Source organism: Chelonoidis abingdonii, chromosome 14 (assembly GCF_003597395.2).
Source record: "Chelonoidis abingdonii isolate Lonesome George chromosome 14, CheloAbing_2.0, whole genome shotgun sequence".
Lineage (NCBI taxonomy): Eukaryota > Metazoa > Chordata > Testudines > Testudinidae > Chelonoidis > Chelonoidis abingdonii.
Genome location: NC_133782.1, coordinates 35917157 through 35931269, shown reverse-complemented (window position 1 = coordinate 35931269; position 14113 = coordinate 35917157). Strand labels below are relative to the sequence as shown.

The window sequence follows — 14113 nt, the reverse complement described above, 5'->3', positions numbered from 1 at the left end:
TGGAGGAGGGGATATATTTTGACTACAAAAAAAACTCTGGCCTAGGTTGCTGTAGCAACTGTATCATCCGGCAAACCACCAAACGTTATTTCCTCCCAGTGCCTTCCTGTTAGCAGCAAACAGAAGAAAACAAGAAATGTTCCCTTCTAAACTTTGTATTTTCAATCTCTCTATCCCCATGCACACCCATCTCTGTCTCTATCTCTGCCAGCCTATCTCCCTATGCCCCCATCTCTCTCTCACACACACACTATCCCCATACACACTCTTGGGTGCATGCACGCAGGTATTTTTGTGTACATCTCTGTGTCTCTTTTTGTAGGATGGAAGAATATTCAGAATATTCTGGTTGGAATTTTCAAAGGGACCTAAGGAGTTAGATGCCCAAATCTTATTGAAAACTAGGGGGTTGGGGGCAGCGCGCCTTACTCTTTGAGGCCCCTTTGAAAAATCCAAACTTTAGCAATGTTACTTTTTCTTCGTGATACCTCTGTGATTGGACTGTGACAAGCATTTACGTGGATTAGGAACATAGCGCCCACTGACTTCAGTGAACTTTGTTCGCCTAACTACAAAAGGCAATTTTCAAAATCCGACCCTTAATGATGAAAGTGGGAACAGTTTTGTGCAGTATTTTTCTTGCAACATGTCCACAGACAAATGAACCCAGTTCACTGAAATTCATGGTGGTAAACCCTGGATTTCTGGACTTCAGTGGCCATTGAATAAAATCCTTGGTGATTAGCTCAGACCCAACCACACATTTATGACTAGAATAAATTCAGGATCACTGAAGATAGAAGATAACAGAAAAAGTTGTTCTTTCCTTTTGCACAATCACATTTATTATTCCAGTAGTAAGCACAGAAAGCTACAACCACCAGTTCCATATAAATGCACAGATCTCCAAGGTGAAATTACTAGCTATTAAAAATAATGTGAGTATATATGTCACCAAGTCCACAGCTGGTGTATATCAGCATAGCTCTGTTGAAGTCAATGGAGTTGTACCAATTTATACCAGTGACAGACCAGGCATAAATTTTCTACACTAAAATGATAAAATGCTTCAGCTGTGAATGGATTTTCTAAGCAATAAAACAGTAATTTTATATAGTGAAAAATTCAAACTGAGATTTTGCAAAGCTGCCTAAGGGATTTGGAAGCCTAAGGGTAATACCATGGTAGGGAAACTTGCGGCTAAATAGTCCTATTAAACAGAAAATACAAGTACTTACTAACTTGTGATAAGACAGTTAAGAGTCAGAACTAACTAGCAGTGAAAGGAAAGGAGAACAGAAAAAACTGGATAATATAAAACATGGAAAAGAAGATCTGGGGACAAATCCGGAGAAGATGATAATTGGTCTAGACATATTGAAGTCGCTGATTGACAGCAGTTGGGATGTGGCCCATTGACTCCAAAGGCCCTACAGTCCATTTACACCAGTTGGGGATTTGTTCCAACTCACTCCAATAGCATAACACTGATTTATACCAGTTGCGAATCTGTCCCAACTGAAGTCACTGGCACTGGTCCCTGTCTCCTGTCTTCAGCCCGTTGCTGGTTCACTCGTCACAACCTATGAAAATGATAGATCTCTGGTTAGACATTCTGGACACTGTTCATTTCACTAGGACCAGCACTCTGGTGTCTGCACTCTGGTGTCTACGCTCTGGTGATGATCTGTAATGGCTGATGTCCCAGATTCTGACTCAGGAGTTCTGTGCTGGGTTCCCAGGCTTTCTGTGTGACTTAGGTCATCATATGCCAACATTTCCAAAAGCAACCGCTCTTTCTGGGCACCTGACCACAGCTCTCCTTTCTGAAGGCTGCTGAGAATCTGCATCCACAAATGGAACCAGTGAGTGTCCAGACAATTTATACCTGGTGGAGATCTGGTCCGTTGATTCCAGTGGAGTTACAGCTGAAATATACCAGCTGGAAATCTGGCTCATTGACTCCCATTGGCTTTCAATGGAATTGTGTATCTCAAAACTCCCATCAAGTCCTTTGAAAATCAATAACAATGACCCCCAATCCCCAAAATGGACATTATGATAGTAAGAGTTCCTACCTCAGAAAATGAACAACTTGATCGTCATGAGCATGTTGAAAGCGATGCTTTTGGCAAGCAGAACTCGCAGGCCCAGCACAGTCACTGACAGCATGTTCACTTTTTCCATGTTTGGCTCTGTGGGGAAAAAAAGGAGGGAGGGAACGTCTTGGATCAAATGATTTTAAATCAGCAGAAAGTGGGAAACACCTCAATAAACATTATAGAAAAGAAAGAAAGAAAGAAAGAAAGTTAGCACAAGATTGAATGAAACAATTACAAGTAATTAAAGAAAAATACAGCAATCTAGAGCGAGAGAAGACAGAGACATTTTGCACAGACAAAGAAGCATCCCTTTATTTTATCCAGACTGTGGATTTCATTTGTATTCAGCCTGTGTGTGACCCTGTCAGGCAAGACGTCAGTTCTTGCCCAGGCTGCAGGCATTAACCAAGAACTGACAAACTCATAGCTGGAGACCAGACCAGGTCACCTATTCGTTAGTTTTGCTCAAAATAGGTATCAGTCTTCTAAGAATGTCTCCAGGATTTACACTCTCTCAGATGCTTGTGAGGTGCTGAATGCATCAGTCTCACTTGTCATGGCTGCAGGAAAGATGTACGTTTTGCTTTATAACTTGAAAAATATTTGCTCTGAACTTATGACCTCAGGCAAAAGACTCATTCCCCTCCCCCATTCCCCCTGCCCATCCAGATGCACCATCACTCTCAACTGGGACACCAAGAACCACTGTAATACAAAGGTTTGTGTAGTGGCCCTATGGCACCTGGGAAATGCTACTTGCAAGGAAATTGGTCATGTGAGCTTAGAAGCTGAATGAAGGAAATAAAATAAGTCCACAGGAAAATTTTCCATCTTTTTAGCTGTTTAAACTCTGAAGGGCAGAGAGTTCTGCCTCCTTGGCCTGCCCTGAAAACACTTTGAATTGACAGATCACTACAACTCTGCCACTCTTAGGATTAGCCGGTAACCTGATGTTTGCTTGCTTTAGCCTGCAGGAAACTCTCTTATTCCTTGTCCTAGTTAATAAACCTTTTGATAGTTTATTACAGGATTGGCTACAGGCCTTGTCTTTGGTGTAAGATCTAGGGCACCAATTGTTCTAGGGGTAAGTCTCTTGGGACTGGAAGCAACCTGAGCATGGTATGATTTTTGGTGTAGGTGACTAAGTCTGTTTGTCTGGGTGGCAAGATAGACTGGAGCGTGAAAAGGGACTGTCTGTGACTCCGGGGTAAGTCTGGTTCCGTGATCCAGGAGTTCACATCTGGTACTGAGTTGGTGAAATCTTATTCTACAGCACACCGCCGGTTTGGGGAGTCTGCCCTGAGGTAGGCCCTCATGGTTGTGAGCCACCCCAGGCAGAGTGACTCCATGCATAACAAGAGACCTCCCAAATTCATCTCCATTTTTGTCAGTTTCACATTGTTGCAACCGTGGGGCTCCCGACCCAAAAGTGGGTGGGGGGGTTGCAAGACAATTGTAGGGGAGATCATGGTATTACCACCTCCATTTCAATACTGCTGGAGGTGGCAGTGCTGCCTTCAGAGCTGGGCTCCCAGCCAGCAGCCAGGGAGCTTCCTGCAGCTGTGGGAGAGTCTGGGAGATGGGTCTGACTCAGCCCTGGGAATGGTCCCTGTGGGGGGAAAGGAAGTTCTGTCCCTCCCTGATATGGTCAGGACTAGCATCTGGAGCCTGGCACAGGGTAAGCGCTCCCTGCCCTTCCCCTCCCAGATGTCTTGGGGGGAGATCAGATTTCACAGTCCCTGATGTGTTTTTCACGACCCTGAATTTGGCAGGGAGGGTCCAATGAATAACGTTTGTTGGTGACCAGCACTGCTGTGTGGAAAGAGAAATTTCAAACTGCCAGTGTTCCATAAATAGTCAAAAGTTACACATCATTTTTCAACTGAGAAATTCCTTTTTCAAATATCCGCATTCAGTCCACCCCCTCAAACAAACATAATCCCACTGGCCCTTTATTATCTTTCATTCTATGTTTGGTAACTAACCTTCGACCATGGAATTTGAAGATTCACACACTTGAGTGTTATTGATTGGGGCCAGGGTGGGAGCTGTTGAAAGAGAAAAATGAAAATATAGCTCAATTAAAACAGTTCTGAAACAAACGATAAATACAACATCCCCGCACCCAGCAATGAGTGAATGGAAATGTTTGAAAATCAGGTTGAAATTAACTTTTGAACTCGTGCTATTTTTTTTGATTTTCCCCCACAGAAAAAGTAGAAATTTTGTCCAAAAAAAATGTGTTTTAGTGTTCAGCAACCAAAACTCAAACAATTCTGTCCCAAAGCTTTAGGTGAAGACTGAAAAAAAAATTTAGCTAAAACCAGCCCAGAACAAAAGCCTTTTTGAGGGGAAAATCTTTTTTTTCTGACTAAAAATAAAAAATATTCATAAAAGGCTGACACTTTCTGTAAAAATACATACTTAAAAGATCCTATTTTCCACCAAGAAAAGGTTTTGAATCAAAATATTTGAAAAGTCCTAATTAATTTGATGAAACAAAGTGCTTTTTCCATTAAACACCTAATCCAAGTCACACTGGTGTCAATAGGAGACTTTATGTGGAGATGGATCACAAGTTAAGGTTGAGATCTGGAGTCTCAATTCCCATTTATGTAAATGAAAATTCAACATCCAAATCCATGACGTGGCTGTGATAATCTAAGCCGTAATAGAAATACTTTCAACTAGCACCACCTGAAAAATGTAACGCTAGTTTCACCAAGAAAAAGTTACATTTTGAAGTTAGTTTCATTGCTAAGTTCAAAACTGAGCCATGCAATATTTTTTCAGATTTTATCATGTTTTTTTTAAATTAAAAATATAGTCCAAATAGTTTCCAAAATTTTTGTTTAGCAAAAATCCAGCTTTACATTACTGAAAATTCCAACCACCCATTTCAATAATATTTGTAGAGAATGTTTCCTTAAAAACTTTAAATAAAATCTCACACCATTATTCATGAAACATTAAATGCGGATTTTTTTTCATATTCTTAAACGGTCACTTTTCAGCACAGAAACATTGGGTTTGACACGTTTCCCATTCAGGGTTAGATTTACAAAGGTGACTAAAGAGGCATTAGGGCGCCTGATGTGATTAATGGGTGTTAGGCGTCTAGATGCTGTTTAAAATGTCACTGGGGGTGAGATTTTTAGACACCTAGTTGGACTTTTCAAAAACATCTAAGTGCCACCATCCGCTGGGAGCCCAAGTATCATTAAAAATCTGGCCTTAAATGGGTTAGGAAGGAGAAAACCCTTCCGTGCACCTCTGTGTGTCTCTGGGCACTGAAACACCGCTGGACATCTGCCCCCTAGCTCCCATGAGAGGTTCTATGGAACATTTCTGGGTAGGGATGGGTGTCCTTGAGTTTAGGACTATGATGCACCATGAAGTGAGGTGCAGCTGGGAAGTGATGATAAAATTGACATTTGGACCATATAACCGTACCTGATTGAGCCTTTGTTTGAGTATAGTTTTGTCCCTCATATGTAGCATAGCAGTCCACTTCTTCATTGGGTTCTACCTTGACCACCTGGATCATGCTGTATTTCCCATTCGAAGAGAGAATGCCTTCCTTTGATTTGTAGACAAGGTCTTTCTCGTGACTCATCCTTACTTCTATGTTCTTGGGGTAGAAATCCTTAACTAAACACGCTGCCGTCAACTTGTTGCCATCGCTTGGTGTTGGCTTTGTTGATTTCACAACAAAGACAGATGGAGTGGAAGACTCTGGATTTTCTGAGAACAAATAATTGATGGTTATAATGTAATTAGATTAAATTCTAAAGGGAGGGAGAGTTAGGTTAAGGATCATAGAATAAAGTCATGGAATATGGAGTCTCTTGCCTCTAGGTCAGATGCACCTCAGTTTTGGATATGGTGATGGGATATAGAGCGCTACATCTCCAAATTGCTGGTTTGGATATAGGCCCTGCTGATGGTAATTAGAGAAAATATTACCTGAGGTATTTTTTAAAGACGGTAATTCTAGGTGCAACCTTCACTAGCTGGGGTCCTTGCTGGAAATATCAGAAGACAGAGATGAGGAGAGAGATGGGAACTATGACTGTGATTTTCAAAGGAGACTAAAGGAGTTGCGCACTGAAAAGCCCAGCCTGAAAACTCAAGTGTGGACATGTATGAATATCAAAAACAATTCCCAGATTCCCTATGTCCTTAACACTTACTTATATTGGTGAGAACTCATATGCATCAGCAGCCTCTCCTGTGTGAGTGAGAACTTCAGTCTTTAACAAGGGGGCCTTAAAATAAGCAAACTCCATACATCTATAGCATCAAATTCATTAGCATAATTTAATCCTGCATTGGTGCCATCTTGGCACCTGTTCTGAAATTATAAATGCACCAGCGGAAAGGTTCTTTGTATTCCACGGCTTTTTGATGTGGCCAAAACACATAACCATCGCAATAACGGTATAAAGAAAGTTCAGTCGGTGGGTGACCGATCCTGCTCTCTTTTACTCCTGTCTCTACAAGGAGTGGCACCAGAAATCATGGCTCTACTTCAGGAGTAAAGTACCACTCCTAGTAACAGTGGCAAAAAACAAAAATCCTTTAGTCATTTAAAGTTGCCGAGTTCCACAGAGGCTTTTGCAATTCTACTAAGAGCTATAACATCCCCCGATCGTGCAGAACTCAGAGTATTTTTTAACTCTTTCTGCACCTTTTAAATAAGTTCCCCACGTGTGAGAGGACCAAGGAACACAGCCCTCTCTGGAGAAGTGTTGTTATGGGCACTTTAAAGGCAAGCAAATCTGATGTCATCAGACCAGTTCATGCTGGTGTCTCAAAATGTTTCATCACTGTGAATATCCAGAAAACCTAGTTAATGTGGAATGGCCTGAGGGATACAGGGGCACTGTCAGTGCCTGAAATTTAACTGTTCATTGCCAGGGTTTTCTGAGGTGTGTCGTGTATGGTGACAATTATGTAAGTATGAAGAAAACCCAAGTTGCATCTGACATAAATCCACATTGCTGCCTTGGAGTCAGTGGGACCAAACACCATCTGGTGTCAATCAGCCACAGATCAATGGGATTCAATGGGGTGGTGTAAACTGACGTGAGCGCTCTAGTCTATCAAAGGGCCAAATCCCCCCCTGGTGTAAATCAGCATCAGCGCTAAATTCAATGGGAAGTCCTTCAGTTTACACCAGCCAGACTGCGCTGATACCCACAATAGCGAGTGAGTTCTGCATGATCGGGGGATGTGCTGCTTTTCCACTTGTGCAGGGTCTCCGTGATAGTTTGTTCATTTAATTTACAATAAAAAATAACAGGTACTTGCGGCAGCTCTTCTCTGCCCTATCCTATTGACAGTCCCGTGCCGTGATCTCGGTATTGTGCAGACTGGCTGGCAGCCCGTCCCTGTGAGACAAACCCGACTGTGCAAACGGATCCCTCAGGACCCTAGTGCGAAATGCAATCTAACCAACCTCCTATCTCCACTGATAGTCATAAAAGTCATCAAAGCCAGACTCTCCCCGCACTTCCACCGTGGGAACACGATTCACGTTAACGGCGTCACTCCGGAGTTAGGAGGGGATAATCCGGCTCTGCATACCCCATTATCTAGGCACTGGAAACAGCGGGTCAAACTCCTGAATGACCTAGAACCAGCGTGGCTGCACTGTAGGCACCAGCTGAGAACCCTTGGCAATGCAGCCAACTGACATATCAGAGGTAACAAAATTGATACTTACTGGGCTCAACAGAAAGCCTGGTGCCTTTGCCAAAAGTCAGAGCTCTGGTCTCCCACGCACAGTGCTGCAGGGCCAGACACAGAACTGAAGAGGCTGCTCTAAGAGGAAGCCTGATTTTTACCAGTGAAATGGAGACGCTACACATCCCTTCAGCTTATGCCATGGGAATCAAACACTATAGACAATACAACCTGGCTGTTCCTTACTGGGCTCAACCAAGAGCTTAACACCACTTCCAAAAGTCACAGCGGTAGCTTTCCAAACCCAGCACTTTCTCTCCAGTCAGATAACTGCATAGTTTGTCTTAAACCCTACTCTAAAGAAAGCCTCTCAGATCACTTCAGTCTGAAATTCAGCTAATTGTAACCACTTCTCGGCCACAATCGTGCCAGTACGAAGAGGGACATTTGTTTCAAATGTGTCTCCATTTTCCTGGCTTGGAAATGCCCTTCCTTTTTCCCCAGGAAGATTTCTCTTAACTTTTAGCAATAACTTTATCAAAAGGGCTATAAAAATGACTCCTAGAATCAAAAAATGCAGTTTTCAGGAAAGGAAGAATGTCAATCAAAATCTCAATTTTAAAAATGATTAAATGTATCATTCAAAATTACAAAAAAAAAAACCAAAACCTGACAGCTGACAGGTTTTGAACATAACGGATTTTGGGGGAAAATGTTTATTTTCAATTTTTAAAAAAAGTTGGTGAAATTTTTTCAGTCAACTATATTTATTAGTGGGCCTGCTTTTCATTCAGCCTGGCGAACATTCTTCTCCAGTGCAAAGGAAAAAATGGAAATAACTATGGAGATGAAATGTTTTTATGGGGGGTGGGGAAACTGGTTATCTTTGTACTTCTTTGTAGCACCAGAACAACCAGGGAAGGAATCGTTACTTTATTTCTCTCTCTCTTTTGAAAAAAAAAGAGTGAATTTAGTCTAGGAAAAGATGCAGACTGAGGAGTGAGAAAGATACAAGACTTACTTGGGTCCACAGCCAAAGTTGTGCCTTTCCCAAATATTAAAGAATCAGCACTTTGCACACAGTGTGACTAGGCTCTTCAAAAAATACCTGATTGGGAAGTGCTCTGAAATCTGTGAATTTCTGGATTACATTCTGGAATCTAGGGGCCAAGTTCTGAGAACTTTAGGCGCATCGAGAAGCTTTTCAGTCTGTGCCTGGCCCCATTAAAATCAATGGGGCGTCCTGCGGAGTGAGGGCTTCATGAACATCAGGGCATCAGTATCTTGCCCCAAAGCTGGAATTTTCAAAGGAACTGTAAGGATTTAGGTGTCAGACTCCCTTTGAAATTCAATGAGATCTGAGTGCCTAAGTCCCTTAGGCTCCGTGAAAAACCCCAGTTCAGCCTTCAATATCAGTTTCTGAAAAGCCTTCCAACTTGTTTTGCCCCCACTCACCTGGCTGGACTGTGAGTTTAGTCCCATTTCCAAACGTGAGTTTCACAGTGGTAAAGGCGCTGCTAAACTGTCACACCGAGTCCCTGCCCCGGGTCGGGCATCTGCAGCGTGTCTCTAGCACACACCTCGCTCAGACCAATTGTTCTTCCATTCCCCTTGAAATGAGTTAGTTCCTCTCCTAACAAAGGGGAAATGGCTGTGTACGAACCTTCCATGGTTACTGAGGAAATGCGATCGCTTAAGGAGGTATTTTTAAGGTTGACAAATACTCCCTGATATTTTACACCCGGCTAAAACCCTTGCTAGGAAATAAAGTATCTACCAAGCTGAGATTCTCAAAGATTTGGGATAATTCCTGTTAATTAATGGCCATTTAGCATCCAAATCCACTAAGAGGCTTTGAAAATATCAACTCTAAAGAACAATCTCTCCCAAATGAGAGAAGTTTCCAGCATCCCAAGTCTTAAGCTATTTGCAAGGGAAATCTTTTGATACTGCAGTTCTGTCCATTCCCCACCCCCGGCCCGACACACTCTGGTGGGCTCAGGGGTGAATTCTCAACCAGGAATGGTCACTAATGCTACCTCGCTCTCGCACAGGGCTTCCCATACACCAATCTCCAAGAGCTTTGCCAAGGTGATAAGGTTACATAGCCTCAGTTCACAGACGGAGAAACTGAATCGCATTTGAGACTTGCTCAAGCTCAGCCTAGGGTGAGGGTTCAGGATTCGATTTAACGCTGGGATTTTCAACGGTGCCCAAGAGAACTAGGTGCTGAAATCAGTGGGACGTGGGCACCTAACTCACTTAGGCTCCTTTGGAAAGCCCTAGCGTAAACACACAGGCCAAGGTTCGGGAGCCCAGCCCTAGGCTCCTGAATCCCTGTTTAGATGGCTCGATAAGCCGCGTCTTTCCTGAACACACAACGGCTCTGTCTTTGGGACGGGCCTGAGGAGCGCTGGGCTCTACGGGGGCAGCGGCTGGACGCGCAGCGCTTTTAAAAGTCGCCCCGTAGATGCCTGGGAGCCTCTCTCTAGCCCCCCGAATAGGAAAACTTCTTAGCCCCAGGCAGTAAGGATTAGGAGCGTTAAAACACAACAGCTACGTACTGGGTTCCACTGTGAGCCGGGTCCCGCTGCCGAAGAGAAGAGCTGTTGTGGCACCGTTACACGCGGCAGTACAAAAACGGGGTGCCTGGCTAGCCCCCTTTGGTGTGCGTCCCTGGCTGCGGGAACCCAGCTGTGCAGAGCCCCGACAGCCCCGCTGCTTTCTCCTCACAGAGCACCGAGAAGGCGTTTTCTGATCCCTGACACTATCGAAGTGCTGAGCTGCCGGCCAGCTACGCTGCTGGGACAACTTCGCTGGGACAGATTCGTGGGTGGTGCAAGCTGGCATAGCTGTGTTAAGGAGCTCAGCAGGGCAATGCCACCGTCGGGTGCACAAAGCGGGAATATGCAATAGGAGCAAAGAGTTTATTTTAACCTCTGCTGGAATCCTGTGTCCAACTCTGGTGCTCACAGTTCAGGAAGGATATTGATAAGTAAGAGAGGGGTCAGAGAGGAGCCATGAAAATGATTAAAGGGTTAGAAAACCTGCCTTATAGTGATAGTCTCAGGGAGCTCAACCTGTTTATCTTAACACAGAGCTGGTTAAGGGATGATTTGACCACAGTTTATAGGTATCTACATAGGAAACAAATATTTGATAATGGGTTTTCAGTGTAGCGGAGAGCAGTTTAACATGATCCAATGGCTGGAAGTTGAACCTAGATGAATTCAGATTGGAAATAAGGTGCATATTTTAACACCGAGGGCAATTAACCAGTGGGACATTTTACCAAGGGATTTTCCAGCACTGGCAATTTTGAAGTCAAGATGGGAGGTTTCTTTAAGAGATATTCCATGGGAATTATGTGGGGGAAGTTCTGTGCCGGTGATACAGAGGAGGTCAGATTAAATGATCACAACGGCCCCTTCTGGATTTGTAATCTGAGGCTCTGTATAATCGACAGCGCTTTGGCAAGTTACACAACCCAAGTTTCCGGCCCCAGTGACTTCTCTGGAGTTATGTCAATTTACATCAGCTACTGATCTGGCCCATGGCCTGGGGATCTGGGGAGCTGGTCCAACTGACTTCAATGAGCTACATCCATTTACACCAGGTGAGCATTTGGCCTCACTGATTTCTCTTGATTGACACGCTGGAGATCTGGCCCCTCTGTTGTGATGGAGCTGGACTAGTGGATATTTCCATGCTAGGAATTCACTCTGCTGGGGTTTAACAGCAACAAGGACCCAAATGGTATACACATTTTCTAGAGTCACTAATGAACGCAATTGCTTGTGCCTCCCACCTTAAGGCAATTTTTATCACTTCTTTTAACAGTTTCTCAAAAAACAAATCAACATAAAACAAGATAGTTAAAAATACAAAAAATCACACAGAATTTTATGCTTCTTCCTATACCCAACTATTCCTTAACCCACCCACCAAACAACTTTTTAAAAATACAACTGTAAGTATGACTGAACGCTTTCTGTACTATGTTCATGGAGAAGAGGCTTTTCAAAAGTGTCAAGGGAACAGTGCTCCTATCTTCCTTCAGCATTTTTTGGAATTCTCCTTCATGGAGCATGCAAAAGGTTGAAAACATATAACATTGCCTGCCTGATTTAGACACCCAGATCATGTCATTTTCATGGGAATTGGGTTTTCAAGGGTAACATTTTCAAAAGCACCCACAATCTAGATTTGTAAAGGTATTTAGGTTAATTTAGGCAGGTTTTATAGGTATTTCAATATGCAGATAGGCATTTGGTGGGGATTTCAAACATGTTGAGATGCATTGATTTCAATGGGAGTTAGCTATCTAGGTGCTTTTGAAAAATCTTACTAGGCACCTCTTGACAGCGGTAGTCACCTAAATACAATTAAATCTGGACCTCAGGAGCTGAAGCCTCATTGAAAGTCCATGTGACTGACTGACGATCATTAAGTGTCTATGTGATTTCAATGGAAATTAGGCACATAAGACTTTTAAGCATCTAAGCCTTTCCTGCTTTTGAAAATTTTACCCATAATCAACCAAGGACTGTTCTGCTGTGAGCTTCTAGATAGAGCTGGATATTTCTGAACAATAAAATCAACCTTTCCACCACTATACCCTTCCCCAAAAGCTCAAAAATATACCTGAGAAATACTTACGTGGTTCAACTCTCAGCTGAGTGCCTTTCCCGAAGATCAAGGGCAATGTGTTAACACACTTCAAATGAGCCCTACAAAAACTTACATGTTCCATCTCGCTCAGAGGAATTCTGGAACTCCATGAACTGGCTCAGAAACCTCAGATCTTTTCCCTTTAACTTAAAGCTTCACTTTCCAAAACAAAAAACCAACAACCACCACCGAATCCAATTTCTTCAGTTTACACCCAAGGAACTAGAGACAAAGAAATCTAGCAACCAGCTATAAAGTTGTCCCATTGATCCACCCCATATTTCAACCCTCTCTGAAAACTTTAATTATTTTTGTAAAAAAACCCTTAAACTTCATGGGTGACATTTTCCCAATCATCTATGCAATTTGTACACCCAATTCCCATTCATTTTGAAGGAACTTGGACATCCCAATTGTTTAAGCAGTTTTCAAAACTTCAGCCCCAGGTTTTTAAGCCGTTATTTCAAGAACATGGAAAACATTCATGCTGCTTTTTAAAGATGAATTACTTACTTGGTTCTACGGTCACTTTGGTGCCATTCCCGAAAATCAGTTTCTCATACTCCACAGAGTTAGAGAGCCATCGCAAAACCTCCCTAGATCATCAACACTCAACCCTGGGGCCTGCGTTCTGAACTGACCTAAAACTGTGTGAATCCACTGATGTTTAGTGGCGCTGAGGCACTTTTACACCAAATCTGGCCCAGATTGTCAGGTCCTGAGCTAGTATATATCAGTGTAACTCCATTGGTTCAGCGGCACTACACCAATATATATGAGCTAAGGATCTAGACCACTGTTCCACTGTGGCTATGCAGATATGCACCAACTAGGGATCGGGTCCACTTACTCCAATAGAGCCACATCCAATTTACTCCAGGGAGGGATCTGGCCCTTTGCCTCCTATGGAGTGATGCTGGTTTACACAAGTTGGGAATCTGGACCATTAGGTCCAATGGAGCTATGCAATGCATCTGAGCATCCAGAGCCGAGTTTTTAGCTGGCAAGAAAATCCTCTCAAACCCCAGAAAACAAAATCATTTCTGTGTGGAACCATGTAGCAATGCTCCCCTTCCCTTCTAATGTAATTTTAAACATACAAAGCTTTGTACTTACTTGGTTCTACTGTGACAGTGGTCCCTTTTCCGAAGATGAGTTTATCTGTATCCACATTGTTTGTAGCCTGCTGAAGAATAGGTCTCTACAGGATCTCTGTGGACATTGCAAGACAGAGGACTAAAAACAGGACTTTATCCTTACAAGACACGTTATCCAGAGCCCGGAAGTGTGTACAATATCCTATTTCTGCCAAAAAATAGAAAAAATCATTGCGTAGTTGAATGATTCCAAAGACTTTATTCCAGACGATGCTTCTGAGCTAAACCTTTTTTCCAGCTCTTAGGATATTGGTCAAAGTGTTTTTTTGGGGTTACATGGAAATAGGGAGAAAAAGACTAAAAAGTACTGTAGTTACCTCCTTTGAAATTTCAGATTAGTGTATTTTCTCCCACAAAATATTGCTGTTCTTGCATCTGCAGGTTTTTGTACGGCACTCTATGGAGTTTGTGTCACTGTGGTCGTATATCCCCCAACACAGTGCTACACCTCATTACAAAAATCCCTCTTCTTTCTTACTACACAGAGCTGTGAAA

At 42.9% G+C, this 14113-nt stretch overlaps 1 gene segment (V, D, J or C); it reads right to left on the bottom strand.

The window, feature by feature from the left end:
• Positions 1–816: 816 nt before the first annotated feature.
• Positions 817–10674, bottom strand: LOC116817800 (T cell receptor delta constant-like). The segment is given in 5 exon segments: positions 817–1583; positions 2079–2195; positions 4088–4150; positions 5556–5846; positions 10355–10674. Coding segments are annotated over 4 exon segments (756 nt in total).
• Positions 10675–14113: the final 3439 nt, after the last annotated feature.